General features: G+C 52.2%; 1 protein-coding gene across 1 annotated transcript; it reads left to right on the top strand.

Annotated features, from left to right (window-relative positions):
- Positions 1-14656: 14656 nt before the first annotated feature.
- On the top strand, positions 14657-23281 carry SYT15B (synaptotagmin 15B; the record flags this gene model as incomplete). Its single annotated transcript, XM_079711712.1, is given in 9 exon segments — positions 14657-14857; positions 15429-15721; positions 16287-16429; positions 17382-17677; positions 19135-19305; positions 19930-20050; positions 20883-20944; positions 20946-21186; positions 22111-23281. Coding segments are annotated over 9 exon segments (1671 nt in total). The 3' UTR covers positions 22254-23281.
- Positions 23282-24097: the final 816 nt, after the last annotated feature.

The raw sequence follows: 24097 nt of genomic DNA, 5'->3' as shown, positions 1-24097 counted from the left end.
ACCCAAGAACAGTAAACCCTTATCTCTTTTATCCACTGATAGTCGGGTTGTACAGTGTTTGCATTCAAATACATACCTTATTATTTATCTTCTCTGTGTTTGAAGTTTCTCACTGTGGGTCTTTAACATACAGATGATTCATGGTACAAGGAAAAGAACATGGACTTTGGATCACTCAACACTGGCTTCAAATCTAGGGTTGACCAATTTCTAATTATGTGTACTTGGGTGGATAACTAAGGATACATAACTAAGGTTCTTTGAGCCTTAATTTCCTTATCTATAAAATGGGAACAAAAACCCTGTGACATGGACAGCCATTTCTGAAGTCCCTTGCCCACCTCCCACTGTAAGACTGAAAAGTCAGTTACCTGCTTTTTTTGTCTCCCTTGAAACCAGCCTGGCTGTGTGTGGGTCTTGCCTATGATGTATAAGAGTCAACATGCTGAGGGCTTTCTGATGAAAGGAGAGAAGTGAGTGAGGAAAGAAGCACTCATCCCACCCATGTTCTCTTCCTTCTTTTTCTGCCTTTGAACTTGGTGTGATAGAGAACACCAAGCTTGGTGCTACAGTAGCAATCTTGCAACTTTAAGCTGACACATGCTGAGATGGCAGAACAGAAAGACACAAGGAGCCTGAGTCTTGGATGATACTCTTTGCCAAACCAAATCTGAGGCCATCTAACTCCAATTTCTTGTTAAGTAATACTATATTTCACCAATTCTAAGATCCACATTCTTTTTCACATGTAATACCTCTAAAATCAAGTCATCTCACAAATGATTTGATAATAAAGAATTGCTTCATAGTTTGATAGCGGTTTTTTCTTATGCAAAGAAGGTAGTGTACTAATGATACATTTCATAATCAATGGCATCTTCAAGTTAATAAAATATGGTAACAAATCTCCTTATGGTTTAAGCCACATTTAGTCAGGTTTTCTGTAAGCTGTAGCCAAAATAATTCCTAACTGATAAAAAAAATACCTACTGTAACATAAAGAACAAACTTATGGTCACCAAAGGAGAAAGAGTTGGGGGAGGGATGAATTAGGAGTTTGGGATTAATGGGAACACACTACTATATGTAAAACAGATAAACAACAAGGACCTACCATGTAGCACAGGGAACTATATTCAATATATTGTAATAACCTATAATGGAAAAGAATCTGAAAAAGAATATATATATATATATATATATAAACTGAACCACTTTGCTGTACATCTGAAACTAACACAACGTTGTAAGTCAACTACACTTCAATAAAAAGTTGTTTGATTTGAAAAGAAGAAAACTTCATAATCTAAAAAATAAATACCTACTATAGAGGGTGGTTATGAAGAATGAATGAATAAAATAATGTAAGTAAAGTACGTACTTTGTGTAGACAGTTTTCAAGGGATGGTATTTGGTCAGCGGCTCAATATATATATATTTTTTTATTAGAGTATAATTGCTTTACAATGCTGTGTTAGTTTCTGCTGTACAATGAAGTGAATCAGCTGTATGCATACATATATCCCCTCCCTCTTGGACCTCCCTCCCATCGCTCCCACCCTACCCATCTAGGTCATCACACAGCACCGAGCTGAGCTCCCTGTGCTGTACTGCAGGTTCCCACTAGCTATCTATTTTACACATGGTAGTGTATTTATGCCAAACCTAATCTCCCAATTCATCCCACCCTCCCCTTCCCCCTCTGTGTCCACATGTCCATTCTTTATGTCTGCATGGGTCATTTGTAGAGATGTGGCTCAATATCTTTTTATATAAATTCTTTTTTTCTACCATGTCCAACAGTAAACACACATACACATGTATACACATACACTCACCTAAGAGGGGTATATGTCCAGAAAATAAGGCCAGGTAAACAAACTCTGAGTTACAAGTTTGGCCCACAGAGAACTCAAAGCGGGTGGCAATCTTGTATCATTTGAGATTTTTGATTACAAATGGCAGATACCCACCCAAACTTGCTTAAGTACAAATGGGAATTTGTAGACTCACCTAAGGGAAAAGTTCAAGAGTGTTCTGGCTTCAGACATGGTCTGATTCAACTGTCACCAGGACCCAATATTTCTCTCCCTCTGATCTCTGGTCACCACAACTCCAAGATGATCTTGTTCTCATCATGCTCTTTTCTAATCATGCAAGATTCCTGCGTTATATTCAAGGCCTTTGGGAAGAGCACCTGTCTCTCTCCCACCATTGTGAGGAAAAAGGGGGTTACATCTCATTGGCCCTGATCAGCCCTGTGTCTGTGTTTTTCTGAACCCATCACTGCACCCAGGAGAGGAACTGCAGAGGAATCAAGGCCAGCTCCAAAACAGAGGGTGGGGTCAACCACACCTGAGCCATCAGCACTGAGACAACGCACACAGGGTACCATTTTAGCAGAAGAAGGATGAAGGATGCTGTGTTACAACAACCCCAGGTATCCTCCCTGAGCCTTTTTCTCTTTTTCCCCTAAATCCACTACCACCACCCAGGCCTTGGAGCTTTACCACTCCCACAATAATTAAGGCTGGTCCAGGGACTTCCCTCGTGGTGCACTGGTTAAGAATCTGCCTGCCAATGCACGGGACATGGGTTTGAGCCCTGGTCCGGGAAGATCCCACATGCCGCGGAGCAACTAAGCCCGTGCGCCACAACTACTGAGCCTGCTCTCTAGAGGCCGTGTGCCACAGCTACTGAAGCCCACGCACCTAGAGCCCATGCTCTGCAACAAGAGAAGCCACCTCAATAAGAAGCCCGCACACCGCAACGAAGAGTAGCCCCCACTCGCCGCAAACTAGAGAAAGCCCGGATGCAGCAATGAAGACTCAACGCAGCCAAAAATAAATAAATAAATTTTAAAAAAAATTAAGGCTGGTCCAGGGAAGACCAAAATCAGCCAGTAAGGAGAATTGGCAAGACCATCCACCTGGGGCCACAGCTGCAAGGTTTGTGAAGCAAGAGAAAGGATGTAGCTCTTCAAAGGTGAGCTCTGCTCAGCTCCCCACTCCAGTCTCACCAAAGTAATCAACAAGAGAATGATTGTGTTTCAGTCAACTCTTGCTGCCTACAGAATCTCTTGGGCAGTAAGCATTTATATCACCCTTCCATGTCTGCGCCTTGGCTGGGGTAGGTTGGCATAAGCTGACCTCATTGATTCCAGGCTTCCAGACCAGTTTGGATCTGCTCCACAGATCTCTCTCTCATCTCTCTGGAGCCAGCAGCTCCCTGGGTCATGCTCTTCTCACCTCAATGGAAGAAGCACAAGAGAGCAAGGCAAGTCCAGCCTTTGCTCGCATCATCTCTGCTAACATGCTATTGGCCCAAGCAAGTAACAAGGCCAAGCTGAAGGTCAAGTAGAAGGGAGGTGAGTTTCCCCACTGTGTGCAAGAATGAGGAAGTACAATACTAGTACAGGGAAAAGAGGACTTGGGACGGATAATTTAATCTGCCACAGAAGGTAACCAAAGAATAACCTTCCCCACAGGCTCAGCACTTCAACTGATTTGCTCTTTATAATGAACGCTCAGCCTTGAGCCCTAAAGTCCAATAAGATGGCCTTGTCCCTCATCACATGATCCATTTGGAGGGGGGAGAGGAGTAAGATATGAGAGAGCCCTGAGCTCTCTATGGAGGCCACACCTGGAATGGAGCAACATTCAACAGAGATTTCTTCTCTTCTGTCCCCTGCCCTCATGCCCTCAACAGTCTTGATTTGAAACTGAGCAGGAATCTGTGGGGCCCTCCTGGGTATAAAAGCCCTTCTGTGCTCCCCATTTCTTTCTTTCTTTTTTTCTTTTTTTTTTTTTGGCTGCATGGGGTCTTAGTTGCAGCATGTAGGATCTTTAGTTGTGGCATGGCATGTGGACTCTTAGTTGCGGCATGTGGACGCTTAGTTGCGGCATGCCTGCGGGATCTAGTTCCCGGACCAGGGATCGAACCCGGGCCCCCTGTATTGGGAGCGTGGAGTCTTACCCACTGGAGAACCAGGGAAGTCCCCCCTCATTTCTTGCTTGTAGGAAAAAGGCTTCAGCCTCCTAGACCTTCCCTGAGTTCCAAAGAGCAGATTCAAACAGTTACTAATTAGGAAAATGAGGGAATGCAGAAACAAATTCCTGCAGTCAAGAAACAATAGTGCAGGGACTTCCCTGGCAGTCCAGTGGTTGAGACTTCGCCTTCCAATGCAGGGGGTGCGGGTTCGATCCCTGGTCGGGGAGCTAGGATCCCACATGCCTCATGGCCAGGGAACCAAAACATAAAACAGAGGCAATGTTGTAACGAATTCAATAAAGACTTTGGAAATGGTCCACATCAAAAAAAAAATCTATAAAAAAAAAAGAAACAATAGTGCAGCCTTGGGGCAGGGTCCTGGTTCCTCCTCGGGGAGGGTGGGGGATATGAATAGCAATTTGATACAAATCTTTGAGTTCTTCTACAGGAACTAAGGCTCCCACCCAAGTGGAGGATGGTGACTACATGCTGAGCGCAAGCACTTGGACCCCAGACTGGTCAGAACTAGATAGAAAGCTGATGACTGACATTCCTGGAACATCACCCTGTTAGCTCACCACCAACCAGTCAGTAGAAAGTCACATACCCTGCAGCCCTCCCCCAAATTTGCTTTTAAAACACTTTGCTGAAACCCATCGAGGACTTTAGGCTTTTTGAGCCAGTTCTCCTTGCTTGGCCCTTGCAATAAACCTTTCTCTGCTCCAAACTCCAACATCTCAGCTTGTTTGGCCTCACTGTGCATTGGGCACACAAACTTGGGTTCAATAACAGATTCAGTCTTCAGAAAAGCCCAGCCCAGGTAATAAATATGAAAACCTGAGCTAGAGTTAAGTCTTCCCATCTCCCATAGCCAGGGCCAGCCTCAGGCAACCCCCTGATCTCTGAGAGAGTGTTGTGGTCAGCATCTTCTACTCTCTCACCTTGCCTACTGCAGCCTTCTGAGGTCAGAGCATAAGGAGAGAGGAAAGGAAGAGGTATGGAAAGTCCTTTCTTGATGGTCTCATGTGATGGCCTTATGCTCTCTGGATCTGGAAGAGGTTGAATTTTGTCATGGGCACTCTGAAAAGTCTCTTAAAGATCCTCCCTTCCCCACCCCTACTCCCCCACCTCTTTACCCCAAACCCCCGCTCCAGAGATGTGGTTCCCTTGACCCCAACAAATGAATCAGAAGCCACTTGCTCACTTCTCAGCCCCTAGAAAGTTTACCTCCTACTTCCTTCTGCTGCAGCCCCATCAACTCTCTGGGTGGGCACCCCAGCTCTTTCGTTCATGTGGCCCACATCCGATCATGGGAATTAGGCACATAGCCCACGTCCTGACAAGCCCCAGGAGCAAGTCAGTGGTAATTCCCTGTCACTCAGACCCACATTCCCACCACAAGTGGCACATCTAGTCCCCGAGATCCACAGCTCTTTGACCCTCATTAGAGGGAGGGCAGCTACTTCCCAACACAGCAGCAGATTGCTCGGGCCTCTGGCTCTCTCTCCACCATCTCAAGCCAGAAGCCACAGTTGCCTGTGCGCATCAACCTCCAGTTCATTTCCTCCCAAAGCAAGCTCTCAGAGTGGTCCTGTTGAAGCCGAAGCTCCCTGGGCTCAAGGGGAGGGTGCAGCTTCCCCCCTGCCCCGCTTGCCGAGGGTCCCACATCACAGCCCAGCCTTCCCCAAAGGCATCTCCCAAGTCCTCTCTCTCCTCCACTCTCCCAGCCTTTTCTTTCCCACTATGGGCCAGTCATCCAGCTAGTTCTCAGCTGCCTTTGAAAATCTACATCATAGTCTACCCCCACTCTTTGGAGTTTGATTGCTAACTTCTTAGTATCTCAGCCAAAATGTCAATTTAACAACTTGAAATATCAAAAGAAAAAAAAATTTTCCCAGCAGCCCCCTGGAAGATGTCTTCATGTATCTCACTGGCTAAAACACAATCCTATGGCCACCCCTAGCTGCAAAGAGGGCTGGCCAAGTCAGAACGTAGCAAAGGGAGATGTGGGTGTCAGGAAAGGCTCAGACCCTCCAGATGCATCCCTGTGGGCCAAGCACACTGCTGCCCCTAACAAAATCTGGGTTCCACTGTGAGCATCGGAGAAGCTGGAGGGAGGGTTGGGGTGGGTGTTGAAGGCTAAGTAGTAAATTAACTGTTGTTTGTCACAAATGGCCCTGGTCGATAAGACCCTACACTCGAGTGGCCAAAACAATCCTTGGGACAGCTGTCTGGTCAGAGGTGACAATTCAGAAAGGGCAAGTCTTGCATTGATCCCTGACTTCTGCTCTGAGGGGCAGCCTTGGTGGTCAGGGAACCCGGAGCTAGAACAGCTAATCAAACCTGGCCAGCCACTCCCTAGCCTCATCACCTCAGTGTCCCTCACTTTCCACCTCAGTAAATGGGAATAAGAGCCTCACAGAGCTTGCTGTCCCCACCTCCCATTCATTTCCTGCCTTGGCTAACAATTAATTAAGAGTCTTAGTTGCAAATATCAGAAATCAACTCATACTGGCTTAAGAAAAAAAAAAAAAAGGTAATTTATTGGACCAGCCGGGATAAATGGCTGCCGGCACAGCAGGACCAAGAGCAAGACAGCTTCATCAGGCCTCCCGTGCTGCTCTGAGCTCTTGTCTCACGCACACTCCTCCACACGGGTGCTCCCAACATCCCCAGACTCAGCTCCTTCAGCTCAACAACTCCCACCAATAAAGGGAGTGATGCACAAAAATTCCAGGATTGATTCTGATTAGGTCATGACCCAACCCTGAACCTACCCCTGTGGTCTGGGTCATGTGCAAAGCTCCAGAAAAGAGGCAAGCTGATGATGCAGGGAAAGGGAAGAGATTGGTTTTTATCAGCTACTACATGGACAAGGAGATGAGAGAGTAGTTCCCGAGAAAGAAAAGGCAGGATGCCATTGCCAGGAGAGGAAAAAGGCTGCCAAGCAGGGAACAGGAAGCAGGGAGAACTGGGCAGGGGAGCAGAGAACATCCCTGGAAGGCAGGAGTGAGCTGTGGGCTCCGGGCTCCACCCTGGGACCCTGGGTGGTCGTCCATAGGATGGCACACATTTGGAGCCAGCATGGTGGAGGAGGGGAGAAGGAGGGGACTTCTGACCTGACAAGGACAGATGTTCCCTCCAAGCTCCTCAGCAGAAGGGGTTATGGGAAATTCAGGCTGAGGCCACCCTAATACAACCAGAGAAAAGTGATGATGCTGGTGGGGGAAACCCTTCCCCATCTCACAAAGAGGGACCTGGGGTGACTGGGCTGGAATTGACATAAATGTCAGAAACACAGTCTTCCACACGTTTCTCAGCGTGTCCTTTCACCTGCTCTGGCCTCTCTGTTCCTAAGTGATGACAGATGACACTTCCTTAGACAGGGCTGATTCTTAAGGTTAATTGAAAGTGGCCTTTTGCGTGAATCATCCATTGCACTGAATTATTAATCACCTGCAGACATTTGCAGGCTTTTAAACACTTGGACTTCCTGCAACCCTCCCTGGAAATAATGACTTCCTTTTGGCCACGGAAAACAGAAACATTGTCTGCTGCTGTTTCCAGATTTCCCAGCTCCCAGAGACCCAGTAAGGAGCAAGATCTGAAAACAGGAAGCAGGGCGGGGGCTGCAGCCAGACTCAGAGCCCATTCTTTTCTGTGGAGTTGGCTCCAGGCCAGCCTGGTCTCAGAACCTCCACGGGACAGTGGACAGAGAGAGATTGACCACAGTGCCTGTGGCTGTTGGCCTTGTTCATGGTCATCTCCACAGGAAATGGTGCCCAGGGGCCTTGCATGGGCCCTTCAGTGGGTCAGTGGGGAGGAAGGAATGAGGAGGGCCAAGTGTCAGGTCCAGCTCCACCACTTACTGGGTGGGCCATGGAACCTCTTTGATTTGGTTTCCTCGTCTGAAAAGGTGGTCCCTGCTGGACAGGCTGACACAAGGCAGGGCTCAATGGGATCATGTACATCAAGCCTGCATCACGGGACTTCCCTGGTGGTCCAGTGGGTAAGACTCTGCACTCCCAATGCAGGGGGCCTGGGTTCAATCCCTGGCCAGGGAACTAGATCCCGCATGCATGCCACAACTAAAAAGTACACATGCCGCAAGTAAAGATCCCACATGCCACAACAAAGATCCCACGTGCCACAACCTAAGACCTGGAGCAGCCTAAATAAATAAATATTAAAAAAAAAAAGTCTGCATCATGATAACCAGAACATAAGGAGCAACAAGAGAGGTGGATTTCCCTCCTGCTATCTGCTCTCATTCTCTAGTGGAAGAAGAAAGACTCAAAACTCAGTGGGCTGGGGCTTCCCTGGTGGCGCAGTGGTTGAGAGTCCGCCTGCCGATGCAGGGGACACGGGTTCGTGACCCGGTCTGGGAAGATCCCACATGCCGTGGAGCGGCTGGGCCCGTGAGCCATGGCCGTTGAGCCTGCGCGTCGGGAGCCTGGGCTCCACAACGGGAGAGGCCACAACGGTGAGAGGCCCGCGTACTGCAAAAAACAAACAAACAAACAAAAAACAACAACAACTCAGTGGGCTGCCGGGACATGTAAGGTGCTTGCAGACAGAGCTACCAAAGTAAGTGCAAGCCCCAGCAGCTGGTGTCCAGGGCTAGGTCAAGGAACTCCTATCAGACCCCGAAGGGTGAGCCCAAGATGTGTGATCCATGGACAATGGTGGCAGAAGCCAGGAAGCAGCTCAGCCTGAGGGCACAAGCTCTTCATCCACCATTCAGCACAGCCTTGGCCGGGAGGTGGATATTGGCAACGCTGAGATAAATAAGACATGGCCCTCTGCCTTCATGGAGGTTCTGGTCTGCCAGGGAGAGTGAGCTGGGGTAACAGTCACAGACACAGACTCCTATAAACCAACATAGTAGCTGCAGGTACAGTGAGGACAAGGAAGGGGTGATGAAGGGCTTCATGGACGAGGAGGAGATACTAGAGTTTCATCCTGAAGGATGAGCAGTGAAGAAGGAGAGGAGGCCCCTGGATATCTCAGGCAGGGAGAGGGCAGCATAACGAAAAGGTACCTGGTGCATTGGCAGAGCTGCCAGAAGTAGTTCCACCAGTCTGGGCCCTGAGCATTGCAGAGAGACGGGGGGATATGGGGTGTCCCGGTGGGTGAGGATGGGGAGAGGAGCCTGGAAGAAATAAGCTGGGGCAGGGGTATAGGATCGAATCTAAACTGCAGAGAGAAAGTTGATGAGGGGAGGCATGATGAAGACCTGGGCCAAGTTCTTGATGGTGATGGAGATGGATGGAGGAGGAAGAGGCAGGACTTGGTGACTGCTTGGTTATGAGTGGTGAGGGAAGGAGGCCAGGGAGGAAGATGGCGCCCTGGGAAGGCACAGCGCAGGGCTGGGGGAGGATGGGCAGCTCTGGGCCTGGCACTTCCTGACTGGTCACAGGCATTGCCTTTTCCAGGAGTACCCACTTCCCCACCCCACACCCAGAAGGGCCCCAGGGCAGCTCAGGCCCAACTGTGGAAGTGGCTGGGTATGAATGGGTGCCATGCCCATCAGGGAGGAGTGGTCAGGCAGACAGGACAGTTACGAGTCAAGGGTGGGGGAGGGGTATGCTGTGGTAATGAGGGGTCATGGTATCTGGAGGATTACCATCTGGGGGCACATGGGCCTTGCTAGCTGCCTGGTCCCAGCTTAGGAGCAAGCTGAGAGCTCCAGGCAGCAGGAGGAAGGAGAATATAAACCATCTCTCCCAGAGGGCTGCCCAGACACTGTGCTCAGCACAACAATAGCTCCAAAGATGTCCACTCCCTAGTTCCTGGAACCTGGGAATAGGTTACTTTATAAGGCAAAAGGGACTTTGTAAATATGATTAAGTTAAGCATCTTGAGATGCAACATCACTAATTATTAGAGAAATGCAAATCAAAACTACAATGATGGGGGCTTCCCTGGTGGCACAGTGGTTAAGAATCTGCCTGCCAATGCAGGGGACATGGGTTCAAGCCCTGGTCCGGGAAGATCCCACATGCTGCAGAGCAACTAAGCCCTTGTGTCACAACTACTGAACCTGCACTCTAGAGCCTGAGAATCACAACTACTGAAGCCTGCACACCTAGAGACCATGCTCCGCAAAAAGAGAAGCCACCACAATGAGAAGCCTGGGCACTGCAATGAAGAGTAGCCCCCGCTCGCCACTAAAGAAAGCCCACACACAGCAATGATGACCCAATGCAGCCAAAAATAAATTAATTAATTTAAAACCATATGGTAATTAATTACCATATGACCCAGCAATCCCACTACTGGGCATATACCCAGAGAAAACCATGATTCAAAAAGACACATGCACCCCAACGTTCATTGCAGCACTATTTACAATAGCCAGGTCCTGAAAGCAACCTAAATGCCCATCAACAGACGAATGGATAAAGAAGATGTGGTACATATATACAATGGAATATTACTCAGCCATAAAAAGGAACGAAAGTGGGTCATTTGTAGAGACGTGGATGGACCTAGAGACTGTCATACAGAGTGAAGTAAGTCAGAAAGAGAAAAACAAATATCATATATTAATGCATATATGTGGAATCTAGAAAAATGGTACAGATGAACCTGTTTGCAAGGCAAAAATAGAGACACAGACGTAGAGAACAAACATATGGACACCAAAGGGGGAAAAGGGAGATGGGATTGACATATATACACTAATATGTATAAAATAGATAACTAATGAGAACCTGCTGTATAGCACAGGGAACTCCACTTCGCTGTACAGTAGAAACTAACTCAACATTGTAAAACAACTATTCCCCAATTAAAAAAAAAAAAAAAGGACCTTGAGATGGAGAGATTATCCTGGATTATCTGGGTGGGCCCCATGTAATCACAAAGGTTCTTATAAGAAAGAAGGGGACTTCCCTGGTGGTCCAGTGGTTAAGACTCCATGCTTCCACTGCAGGGGGTGCAGGTTCGATCCCTGGTCAGGGAACTAAGATCCTGCAAGCCATGCAGTGAGGCCAAAAAAAAAATAAAGGAAAGAGGGAGACAGCACCTTTGGTCAATTAATCTGCGACAAAGAAGGCAAGAATACACAATGGAGAAAAGACAGCCTCTTCAATAAGTGATGCTGGGAAAACTGGACGGGAACATGTAAAAGAATGAAATTAGAATAGTCTCTAACACCATACACAAAAATAAACTCAGAATGGATCAAGGACTTAAATGTAAGGCTGGACACTGTAAAACTCTTAGAGGAAAACACAGGCAGAACACTCTTTGACATTAATTGCAGCAATATCTTTGTGGATCCACCTCCTAGCGTAATGAAAATAAAAACAAAAATAAACAAATGGGACTAATTAAACTCAAAAGCTTTTGCACAGCAAAGGAAACCATAAACAAAATAAAAAGACAACCCACAGAATGGGAGAAAATATTTGCAAACAAACTAACCGAGGAGGGTTTAATCTCCAAAATATACAAACAGCTCATGCAGCTCTATGTCAAAAAAATAAATAAATAAACAACCCAATCAAAAAATGAGCAGAAGATCTAAATAGACATTTCTCCAAAGAAGACATACAGATGGCCAAAAAGCACATGAAAAAATGTTCAACATCACTAATTATTAGAGAAATGCAAATCAACGCTACGAGGTACCACCTTACACCAGTCAGAATGGCCATCATCAAAAAGTTTACAAACAATAAATGCTGGAGAGAGTGTGGAGAAAAGGGAACCCTCCTAAACTGTTGGTGGGAATGTAAATTGGTACAGCTACTATGGAGAATAGTATGGAGGTTCCTTAAAAAACTAAAAATAGAACTACCATATGATCCAGCAATCCCATTCCTGGGCATATATCTGGAGAAAACCATAATTCAAAAAGATACATCCACCCCCATGTTCACTGCAGCACTATTTACAATGGCCAAGACATGCAAGCAACCTAAATGTCCATTGACAGATGAATGGATAAAGAAGATGTGGTACATATATACAATGGAATATTACTCAGCCATAAAAAAGAACGAAATAATGCCACTTGCAGCAACATGGATAGACCTAGAGATTATCATACTAAGTAAGTCAGGCAGAGAAAGACAAATATGATACGATATCACTCATATGTGGAATCTAATTTTTTTAAAATGATATAAATAAACTTATTTACAAAATAGAAACAGACTCACAGATTTTGAAAACAAACTTATGGTTAACAAAGGGCAAATGTGGGTGGGAGGGATAAATTAGGAGCTTGGGGTTAGAATACACACACTATTATATATAACATAGATAACCAACAAGGACCCACTCTATAGCACAGTGAACTCTACTTAACATTCTGTAATAACCAATATGGGAAAAGAATCTGAAAAAGAATTAATATATGTATATGTATAACTGAATCACTTTGTTGTACACCTGAAACTAACACAACATTGTAAATCAACTATACTCCAATAAAATTGAAAAAAAAAAAGGCAGAAAAAGTAGATATGTAGATGACAGGAAGTCAGAGATATTAGAAAGAACTGCTGCTGGCTTTGAAGATGAATCCAGCTTCTAGAAGCTGGGAAAGGTCAGGAAATGGATTTTCCCCAGACTCTGGAAGGGAAGCAGCCCTGCAGGCCCATTTTAGTCTTCTGCCGTCCAGAACTGTAAGGTAATATATTTGTGTTTTTTAACCACTAAATTTGTGGTTATTTGTTACAGCAGCAACAGGAAACTAACACAGACATCCAGTTCAGACCTGAGGGGAAAGACGGGGAGGTCTGGGGCCACTAAGGCCCCATTTCCTGAGACACCGCCCCCATCTCCAGCCTGGTGAAAGCGGAGGTCAGGGCCTCAGGTCTTCCAGACACTCCAGCCAATAAGACTCGTCGCGGAGGGAGGGGAAGGGGCAGTGGAGGAAATGCCCTGCCTCCACCTAGCAGGGTGAGGGGTGGAGTGGAATGAGCGGTCCCACTCCTCCGGGACACTTTCGGGGCCCCATCTTCTCACCACCCCACGCCCATCTAGATCCTGAAAAAGACTGACCACACTTCCTCTTCACTCTAGCGACCAAAGGCTCCCAGACAAACCCCTTCCCCTGAAGGGAGGGGAATCCCTGTTCACCACCCCTCCCACCTCAGGTCATTTAGGGCTCAGGCAGGGCGGGGCCTAAGGCACACTGACAGACTGGTGGGCTCTTCACCTTGTCTACCCCGCCTCCTCCTTCCCTTGATAGGCACAGGTGTCACTTGGGAGCAAGGTCCAGGCTCAGCCTCTGTCTTTGGACACAACCTTCAAGACCGTGAAACAACAAGACCGACCCTCCCTCCGCCCACAAATATCTTCCTTTCCTTCCCCACTTACAGATGCTTTGAAGTCTAAGTCGCTCCCACAAATGCTCTCCGCAGGGACGCCGTGCGGGCCCTGGGAGAGTGCTCATCCTCTACGGGGTTGCACGCTGGGTGAGAGCGGGCTGCGGACCAGGAGGGCCTTTACTCCAGCCTCTCCGTCAAGGCTGCGTTCAGCAGCCTCCATTGGCGTAGCCCCTGCGGTCTGACGGTAATCACTATAGAAATAGTGACAGTGGGTGGTTAGGACTCCTCGCTTCCACTGCAGGTGACACGCGTTGGATCCCTGGTCGCGGAACTAAGATCCCAAAAGCCTCACGGCTGGGCCAAAAAAAAAAAAAAAAAAAAAACACAAAGGTTACTGTGGGTGCAGAGTAGGGAGGAGGCCTAGGCGAAACCGCCCTCCGTCAGAAAATCACAATAGAGGCTGGCACGCGCTCTCCCAACCTTGGGCCAGTCACCGATCTGAATACATTAGATACATTAACCCTAGAGGGAGTACTATTATTAACCCAACTGAGCTGCGGAATCTGCGCTCTCCAACGCCTCATTGCTGTCTGTGTCTATTGAGCCGGCCAACTTGTAAACCTGGGCGCTGCCCTGCGCGCCCCCACGGTCAGACCGCAGCGCCGGGGCCGGACAGGGCGCGGAGACTCGGCCCTGGAATCCGCGAAAGCTCCCGGGAGCAGGGGTTGGAGTTGGGCCTCAGTCTGCAGAGGATCTGCGGAAGGTGGAGGCACATTCCTAGACGGGCACAGCGCGTGCCAAGGCCGCCAGGGGTGAAGAGCCAGGTGCGAAGCCGTCTACCAGACGCGGGCGGAGAAGTCTTTAGCTCTGCGCCCGGGAAGCCTGGCCTCGCGCCTCAGCCGCGGGGAGGCCCGGGCGCCCCGCCCCGGGCGGAGCCCTTCGGTTCCGGGAGCGTATGGTCGGCTCCGCGCCCTTCCAGGGCCACGACCAGGGCCGGGCAGGGGCGGAGCCGCGGCCTCCGGGAGCTGGGTCCCTGCCCCCGCCGTTCTTTGCTGACCGGAGCGCAACGAGGTACTGGTCCCCGCGTCCGCCCGACGGCCCCGCTCGGCGCTTTAAAAACCCGCCCGGCTGCAGCTGCGGCGGCGGCGGCAGCGGCGGGAGGCGCGGAGACTGGCGCGACCGAGCCCGGGGCCCGCGCCCCAATGGCCGGCCAGAGCAGCCCCATGGAAGGTAAGTACCCTCGCCTCCTCACCCGCTACCCCGGCGCCGCGCTCCGCGCCCCGGCCCCTCAGCCACCCGTTGCAGCACTTTCCCTCACCCCGCGGGCCTCTGCTGGGGCGCAGCCCTGCCTTTCCTCCCGCTCCTAGCGGGGTGCGGGGATGGAGCGTAAGGCCCGCTCCTCGCAGCTAGCTGCGGGTCAGGAGGTGTGGGTGTCTTTCCTTCTCACCACCCAACCGGGTCCTGACCCCAGAGCCTGGGAAGACCCGCGCCCGCGCGTGACCCGAAAGGGGGACCTTCCTTGCTTAGCGCAGGATCGAGGGTCCGAGCTCTCTCAGCCGGCTCAGACTGAAGCCTCCCAGGTCCGGGCATGTGTGGGGTGCAGGTGCCGGTAGCAGAGTGCCTGTGTTTTGGTTTCTCACGCTCGCTGCTCCCATCCTCATCCACATCCCCTCCACCACCTCCCACTGACTCCGCTAAGTGGGCTTGCTGTGAGAGAGGGCTGGGCGGAGGGAGCGGTTTTTAGAGAAAGTTACAGAATTCAAGCTACAGTCCAGCCTCTCAGCAGGTTCCAGGACCCAAAGGGTAGAGCTCCGAGTGCCACCCAGGGCGTCATCCCTTCCCCTGCTTTCCTTAAGTGCAGGGTGCCCAGCTCACCCTCAAGCCTGAACAGGAGTCCAGGGAAGATGGAGGTTCTGAAAAGAGAAGGGTTAATTTCTACGCAGAAGCACAAGGAAATGGTTCATTTCACCCAGCATCCCAAGTCCCGGGCCAGCTGATTTCCAAGGGAAATCAGAAAGCTCTGCCCAGGGCACTAGGACCGTAAGGGAAATGGTTTCTCCTTGAGACCCAGCAGAGCCCAGCCAGCAGCACCCCTCCCCAGCAGATACATTAAACCTGCTTCTTCTATGTTATCCCTGGGGTCCAACCCAGGGGGGTGGGCTTGCTGCTCAAATTCTGTCCCCAGCCTGCCAGTGGTGTAAAGGGGAGTGGCCTTCCCCAGGCATCACATTCCGGTGGTGTCTGCCCCTAGAGCAGGTGGCCCTGGTGATTGGGGGCATCCTTGGGGGACTGCTGCTACTGCTGCTGTTGATGGTGGTGAGCCGGTGTCTCTGGAAGAGGCTTTGCTCCACGTTCGCCTATGAGGAGCTGTCAGGGACCACGGCTGCCTCCAGCACACAGGGACACAAGCTCTGCCCACTGGATGCCAGGACCCAGGCAAGCAGGTGAGGCAGGATTGGGGCCTTGGGGCCAAGGGAGCTCCTGCTCTTGCTTCGGGCCCTCCCTGTGGCATTTCCCCTGGAGCGGCGTGGGGAAGGAAAGGTCTGTTTATGGAGGGCCTCCTCTGTGCTGTCAGCAGTCCGGGAGCTATCACAAAGAAACCCCAGAATTCTCACCACAGCTGTGAGGCAGGTGTTATGAAGCCCGTTTTCCAGCTAAGGAAAGTGAGGCTCAGTGGACATAAGTAATGGGTCCAGATAGCACAACTAGGAAGTGGCAGAACAGGCATTCAAACCCAGGCAGGCCTACTCCGGAAGCTGTGCTCCTTCTCCAACTCAGCACTGCTGTGGGCAGACGGAGGTGTTGCCTCTGGCTGTGTGTGTGTGTGTGTGTGTGTGTGTGTGCGCGCGCGCGTGCCCTGGTGTGGGCCCAGAAAATGGTGCTCTTGCCTCCTCCTGGCTTCTGCTGGCTTTTTCTCCTCCAGCGCCTGGCACTCAACCCCTCTGGGCTGAGCGCTCTGAGGCCACACTTCACTAGCCACCTACGTGTCATCTCCCTGCCTCTGGACAGGCCACCGGGTGTACCATTCGTGGTGCCCCCTTCCCTCCAAAGCCAAGACTGGGTGCCCCTGAGCAGCAGAGAGTGGGCCCAGCCCCCACAGGACCCCTGCCCAGCCCCGGAGCTCCTGCCTCATGCCACCCGCAGCAATCTTGGTGAGTGTGCCCACCAGGGCCTGCCCCAGGGGTCATGGTCTGCTCAGGCCAGGGCGGACCCATCTGGTTTCATGGGCCTGGCTCCAGAAAAGAGCCTGGATGGGCCTGGGGATGCCAGAGTTGCCCAATGACCACTGTTTCCAGGTGCTTGGGTTTACCAAATGCCTGCTGCACCCCAGCCTGGGCCAGATATGGCTTCATGTGCCATTTTGGAGTTAGACCATAACTCTGGGGCTGGGGGAGGGATTATCACCCCATTTTACACATTAAAAAACCGAGGCTCCAGAGGTTAACAGTGCCTTGCCCAAGGTCACAGAGGCAGTAAGCAACAGATCTGGAATTGGAACCCCAGTGTTCCTGGGTGCAGAACCTGTGCTGTGTCCTGCTTCAGGATGATGGGTTGGCCAATCTAGAAGGCAGCATGGTGGAAGCTGGGCACAAAGCTTTCTGCCTACCTCTTTGCTCTGAAGACCTCCCCAGGAACCACCCAGTAATCAGCTAGGCCCTTCTAATTTAAAGAGGAAGAAAAGGGACAACACTGTATTACTGAGACACCCTCTGGACACCACGGAAAGGGGCCAGGCCAGATGCTGGGAACTGTGCCCCGCCCTGCAGGCCCTGACCTCTGGGGGTGGGGGTCAGTCACGGGGGCAGGGGTTGAATGAATACTGTGGCCTCTGCTAGGAGCCCCCAGGGAGGAGCAGGTCTGGATGTAGAATGCCTTAGTGCTGAAAAAGCCTCTTGGGGGAGCTGCACTAGAGAGAGGGGCTGTGTTCAGTCTGGAGAAGAGAGCGGGGCGAACGTGGTCAGGAGAGGCCAGTGAACTGCCTGGTCAAAGCTCAGCCAGGAAGGGCTGGGCCAGGAGAGGTGTGGCAGTGGAGCCCAGAGCTTGCTGTCCCCCATGCCCCTGCCTTCCCCTGGCCTGCCAGTCCTCCCAGCCCCTGTGTTGTAGGAGACGCATGCGTGGTGGGGACCATCAATCCAGAGCTCTACAAGATCCCGGAGGACAAAAGTGAGACCCACTTCCCTGAGGGCTGCCTGGGGCGGCTGTGGTTCTCTGTGGAATACCAGCAGCAGGCTGAGCGACTGCTGGTGGGCCTGATCAAGGCACAGCGGCTGCAAGCCCACTCAGAGACCTGTAGCCCCCTGGTGAGGCTCCATCTGCTACCGGATGAGCGGTGCTTCCTCCAGTCCAAGACCAAATGTAGAACAACCAGCCCACAGTTCGATGAGCACTTCATCTTTCAGGTATGGCCTCCAGAGCGGGCAGGGTCTGGGGCCCTCTGCCTCCTGGGAAGGACAGACATTCTGCAGGAGAGCCCCAGCCTTCTGTGCTAACCACGGCCCTGCAGCCCCCAGGACCCCTGTGCCACAGGCTCTGCTTTACCCCTCCTGCCAGGTCAGGGTGTACAAGAGCCCTCACCCTTGAATGGTGGGGGAAGATGAGAGACTTGAGGGATGAGGGGCCAGAGGGCTAGGCTCCTTCTGTCCAGGTTGCCTGGAGGTGAGAAACAGAAAAACCCACTGAATGCCAGGCGCTGGCTCATGGGGCTCAGGGAGGCACCCCAAAGCCCTGGAACACGAGGAGCTCTCTGGCAAGGTTATCCACAGAAGGCGGAGGGGGAGACCCCCCCAGGCCCCTTGGGGTGGGGGCAGGAACTCACCCGTCCCGTCAGAAGCCAGAGCAGGACCTGAGAGCCATCTTGCGGCAGGTGGTGCCTTGGCAGCATGGTGGGCGGATGAGCTCAGGGTCTGGAGGTGCTGAGGCTGCCAGGGCACTGAGCCAAGCTCACGGCGGCCTGGGAGCCTCAGCAGGTGACTGGGGCCCTTATGCGAAGCCAGCGATCAAGAGCTGCTGAGAGGCCCTGGACAAACATTTTTAAGAGCAGGGCAGCAGGCTGGTTGGCAAGGTAAGGAGAGGCCAGTCTGCATCTGGGAAGAGTGTGATTCCTGCCTTCTTCTGGGGCTGAGCACTGAGAAGAGAGGCGGCATGCGGCCCAGCCCCTGGCTGTCCTGCTGGTGCCGAGGCTGTGAGAATTCACAGGTGAACCTGCTCCTCTTAGGACATCCAGATCCAAGGTGGGGAGGCTTGGATCAGCCACAAATCATGCTTGCATAGTTACACCCATCACTTGCTCCTGGCCTCTCTGTGCTTTATGGGAGAAGGGGAAGGAGAAGAAGAAGAGAAGAAAATCAATATTAATTAACCATCTGCCATTCGTGGTTTTATAACCCAGAGAGTAAGAAACATTATCCCATTTTACAGGTGAGGAGACTGAGTCTCAGGGAGAGGACTGTTCAGGTGCCCAACTCAGGTAGCAGAGACAGGCGGGTTTCCTGGGCTCCAGTGCGGGAGCCTCCTACACTTTTATGTGTAGGCAAATCATTGGATGCCCTGTAAAGTGTAGATTCTGCTTCATGGGTCTGGGTGGAGCCTAAGGTCCTGCACTTCTGAGGTCCAGGGGGTGGTGTGTGCTGCTGGTCCTTGGAGCACACTCTGCGTGGCAAGGCTCTGGCACACCCTGCCACCTCCCCGGGATACTGGCCCAATGGCAGCAAAGGGTCCCCTGAGGATGCCTGGGTTTGGGGTGCACAGGTCCCTGGTTGAGACACCCCTCATGGAAGGATCCTGTGTCCAGAACATACCACGCCATCCCATCCCCTGACCCCACACCTGAGCCCAGCCGGGCCCTCATCTCCCTCAGGTGTCCAGCAAGAGTGTCACCCAGAGGGTGCTGAGGTTCTCGGTATACCACGTGGACAGGCAGAGGAAGCACCAGCTCCTGGGCCAGGTGCTGTTCCCCCTGAAGAAGGAGACCCTGGTGGGCGACTGTCGGCGCATCATCTGGAGAGACCTGGAGGCTGAGAGCCTGGAGGTAAAGGTCAGGGTCACCAGACATATGCCACCATGTGTCAGACTACCGTGGACAGCCAGCAGGTGTGGCCCAGCACCTGCTGGCCAGTGTCAGCCCTCAGCATACTGCCCACCACCCCTACAAGTGTGACTCAGCATGGTGGGCCCGGGCCGGAGCTGCGTGGGACAAGGAGGGTGTGTGGAGCCTGGGCAGGGAGGGGTGCCTGAGCCTCTTTTGCCCTGGAGGTCAGATTACCTGGAGCATCCTGAAAAATCCACGTTTGGATTCCCATCCAGATCAGACAGCTGTGAAAGATGACACCCCAAATGGACCAGCCAAGGAAACTACCTACTCTTCCCCCAACCCCCAGTGAGGGTCCGGGTGGCTCAGAAGAGGCCTTGGAATCCCCCAGACCTGGGTTTGAATCCTCAGCTCTGGTCCTTACTACTGTGTGACCTTCAGCGTGCCCCTTCAACTCCCCAGACCTCAGTTTCCCCATCTGTAAAATGGTGGGTGGGCTTCCAGGAGGGAGTGTGGCTATGTCACGGAGTACCCAGGGCCTGCCTGCCAGGAGGAAGGAGGAGGGCGTGGGGGCCTCCAGTACCTACCAGGGTGACAGGGGTGCTTTCCTCTCGGCCTCTCCAGCCTCCCTCCAAGTTTGGCGACCTCCAGTTCTGCCTCAGCTACAACGACTGCCTGAGCCGCCTCACGGTGATCGTGCTGCGAGCCAAGGGCCTCCAACTCCAGGAGGACGCGAGCTTTGTCGGTAAGCCTTCGCCCTGGGGCAGGGCCCACCCCGTGAGCTTAGGACCCTCACCCCCGCTGTCCAGCTTCTGCTCGCATATGCTGCCAGGAGCATCACTGCCTCCAGAGCCACGCCCTCCCACTCTGCACAGCTGGGGCGTGAGAAGCTGCTTCGTTATGTGAATCCCAGGGCTGCATCTCCTTGGCCTCCATCAAGACCCCTAAGACACCTGAGACCAAGTTTGTCCTTCCCTTTTCCCAACGCGGTGTCTTGGCTTCTTGCCTGCGCTGCCTGACTCTGCCCCGCCCTTCTGCGAAGGTTCCAGTTCCTCCAGGACGAGGCCCTGAGCCCCCCTGCCCCGGGAGCTGGGGGTGGCGGGGGCACCCCTGCATGCAGAGCTGGTCACTCAACTGGAGCCCGGGAGCTGGGGGCACAGGAGCCCTGCTCGGGCTCACCCCGCATGTCCCGCCCCACAGTGAGCCCCCCAGCCACACAGTGGATGGTTGTCTGCCCCCATGCGTCTCTGCCTCTGGCTCACTGTAAGCAAGCGGGCATTCAACCCTCCCCTGCGGATCCAAAACCCATCTAAGCCTCCCCCGAAAAAAACTTGGCCTCTGAAGGAGAAGGTGTTTAGGGGCCCCAGGAGGCCTGAGCACCCGGCAGGCAGGACCCGCCCCCTGTGGGGAGGGATGGGAGTGTGGTGCCAGGTTCCAGGAACAAAGGCCAGCCGAGCCGAGCCTTGGGTGCGTGCGTTCAGGAGACAGAGAGAATAGGAAGGGAGCTGAGCGTTTCCCCGGCTGCAGGCAGTACACTAATCAACCCCGTTTCCTCTTGTAACGCCCTTTGGCTGCAGCAGCTGTGAGTAATGGGGTCCTGGCGCCCAGGCGGGGCATGTGCCCTCCCAGCCGGACCTCCCACAGGCTGGAGGCTGGGCCCCTGCTCGCCCCTCCTAGCCCGCAGTCTGCACTGCCCCCCAGGTGTGCTTGTCAAGGTGTCTCTGATGAACCACAACAAGTTTGTCAAGTGCAAGAAAACTTCAGCTGTGCTGGGCTCCGCCAACCCTGTGTACAGCGAGACCTTCAGCTTCAAGGCCGACCCTGCCGAGCTGGACACGGCGAGCCTCAGCCTGACAGTGCTGCAGAGGGCCGAAGGGGACAGTAAGGCTGCTCCCTTACCCTCAGGCCGTGGGGGCAATGGGCAAAGGAGGAGCTGCTGTGCATTCAGGAAGCACGGACCCTTTGGAGGGAGCTGTATGGTTTCTGTTCTCCGCCTAAGGAAACTAGCGCTCAGAGAGACTGAGATATTTGCCCAAGAACACGGAGCTTGCTAGTGAGAGAGCTGGGATTCACACCCAGCTTTACTCTGGTTTGATTGTCCATAGCACCCTAGAAAGAGGTTAAAGGATGGCCTCTGCTACTGCCTCCTGGGGCAAATCACCAGAGAGTTTGTGAGACGGCACAGCTACCTGCCACCAGCCCAATGACCTGGTGCCGTGGGTCTTTATGTGCCCTTGTGTTGCCTCATGCCTTCTGTACAAGTCTTGAGGGTCCTGGGTAAGGTTCGGTGTGGATGAGAGGGTGGAGTTATCCCAGGCTGCTCTCCCATACTGCCCCCCACCCCAGTGTCCACTGTCACTGAGGCAGAGCTGTCGGGCCAGCTGGTCTCATGGGCCAGAGCTTAAGCCCCTTCTCCACTGTGGTAGTTGGTGGGTGAAAATCATTGTTGGATACTCCCCCTGAATATACAAGTAGGCTGATGGAAGAGGGCTTCCTTCTGGAGGGGCCCCTTCCTCCCTCGGCTCTTTGATGTGAGGCAGGTTTGACGGCCCACCGGGAGGGTGGGGGCAGAGTGGGTGCCCCAACAGAAAGGCAGGCTCTCCACCTGGGCTCCCTTCCCCTGCCAGCTGCCACTCCAGATCAAAGTCAAGACCTCTTTGGAGGCTGTTAAAGAGGGAGGGGGCTGGCTACTTCCTTCGAGGGGAGGAGTGAGAGAGAGAGAGGGAAGGCACTGGGGATGGCTGAGGTCATGTGGCTTCTGGGCTCCAGAGAATGACAGTGTTCTCCCACCCCGCCCCCCAACAGGGAGCCACGAGCTGGGCCGGGTGGTGGTGGGCCCGCACATGTACACCCGCGGCAAAGAGCTGGAGCACTGGAACGAGATGCTTAGCAAACCCAAGGAGCTAGTGAGGCGCTGGCACGCGCTTTGCCGCACCACTGAGCCCTGACCCGGGCAGGGACCTCGGGTCTGCTCCAGGAGCCCTGTCTCCCCACGGCCATGCCTGACAGCCACAGGCCTGGACGCTGCATCCAGCATTCTCACTGGGCTGCAGGACCAGCCCGAGCCGGGGGATCACGAGTGCCGATGTGCAGGAGAGAAGAGACGACAAGAGAGCCCTGGCCAGGGCAGTGTTGCGGCCGCTGGGTTACATCTCACCAGCACGAGAGGCCCTCCCGACTCATTCCATCCTTCTTTACCCGTGGGGCTGCCTGGGCTTGGAATCCTGGCTCCTGGTCATCCCAGTCTCGAACTGGACCGGAATCTCAGGCATTGGGAAGAAATACTCTGTAGAGTGAAAGCATAGCTGTGCATGTTGCATGGAGTGCCAGGGAAACTTGGAAAACTGATGATGTGTTGATGCTCAGCCTCCACTTTTTTCCTCTGTGGTTTCTCTGCCTTCTGCCTGGCGGAGAAAATGAACTGCCCAAAGCGGTTATTTCGGTTGGTCCACAATAAATAGCACAGTCTGAGAAACTGGATCGGCATGTAGGTGCGGAACAGTCCCCAGGATGCCTGGGCAGCACGGCTTGGGAGAAAAGGCTCCTGGGGATCGCGACTCACTCGCTTCACACCTGCAGGAGAAAGCAGCCCACCCAGGTACCAAGTGGTGGACGGGTTCTGGGCGTCCGCTCCTGGGACTCTCACTTTGGGCATGAAATGGTGAAAGCATGTGGCCAAAGCATAGCCCATAGGGCTGAAAGCTTTTCCCGTAAACCTAGCAGTTCCATTATGATTATTGTGTTGTGGTAGGTGTCGGTGTAAACTTCATTAAGATGGAAGTTCCCTCAACTTCCCGTGAAGATGTACTCAAGGTCACCGGCAGCCCTTGTGCTTGTCACTGTTATTTATCAGTCAGTTTGTATTTTCACCCAAATGCTACTAAACTTGCAGATTCAAGCCTCGTTACTGTGTAATTAGAACAACACTTAAAAGAGAATCTTCTCTTTTCTTAGGCAGTGAAGCAACTTCTGCAAAAGCAAGTAGTGAATGTTGACGTCGGTTTGTGCCTCTTTGACTTCATCTCCATTGTCTGTCGATGCACAAATATAAGCTTTGCTGGCAGTGGTCCATACGCACAGAATACCTTGTGTTTGCTTTTCCTCACTTATTTCACGGGTATTTTTTTAATGTAGTCCACACTCCAGGAATTTCTAATAGTGCTGTAGCACACACATAATAGGCATTCTCTGTGTGTTTGTATAGCCAGCTACTAAAATGGAACTGTTCCCCTTTCACCTGGGGTCATGAAACCATAGGTGCCAACCACCTCCACATTTCAAGGGGTGGTTCATGCCTGTCAGTGACCTTTCCAGGGCCACCTGGAAAAGTTGGTAAGTTTTCCCTTTGCAGGACAGAATGGACGGGTATGGCCTACTCACAGTAGAAAAATCTCAATGGCAAGAGACAGGCAGGCTCTCTGCTCTGATGGGGAGGTGGGGGTGATATACTGGACTGGCCCCCGTCTACAGATGCAGTCAGGGTAAAAAATCACAAGTGCCTCCCGTAGACCAGAGACAACAGCCAGCCTGGGCTATCTCGATACTGTCCACAAGGTGACCTCAGCAGAATGAAGCCCTTGGCATTTCCATAAAACATTTAGAACCAGCTTCTCAATTTCCACACCAAAAAAGTCCTAGAATTTGGTTGGATTCTTCATGGAGTATATAGATCAGTTCGGTGGCCACTTGGTATCTTTACAATGTTGAATCTTCAACCCATTAACATGGTGTATCCCTCTATTTCTTTAAGTCTTTTTGCAAGTTTCCTTAAACGTGTTTTGTGGTTTTCAGG

The sequence above is a fragment of the Hyperoodon ampullatus genome, assembly GCF_949752795.1.
Source record: "Hyperoodon ampullatus genome assembly, chromosome: 1".
In the NCBI taxonomy this organism is placed as follows: Eukaryota; Metazoa; Chordata; class Mammalia; order Artiodactyla; family Ziphiidae; genus Hyperoodon; species Hyperoodon ampullatus.
This window is presented reverse-complemented; position numbering and strand designations above follow the sequence as displayed.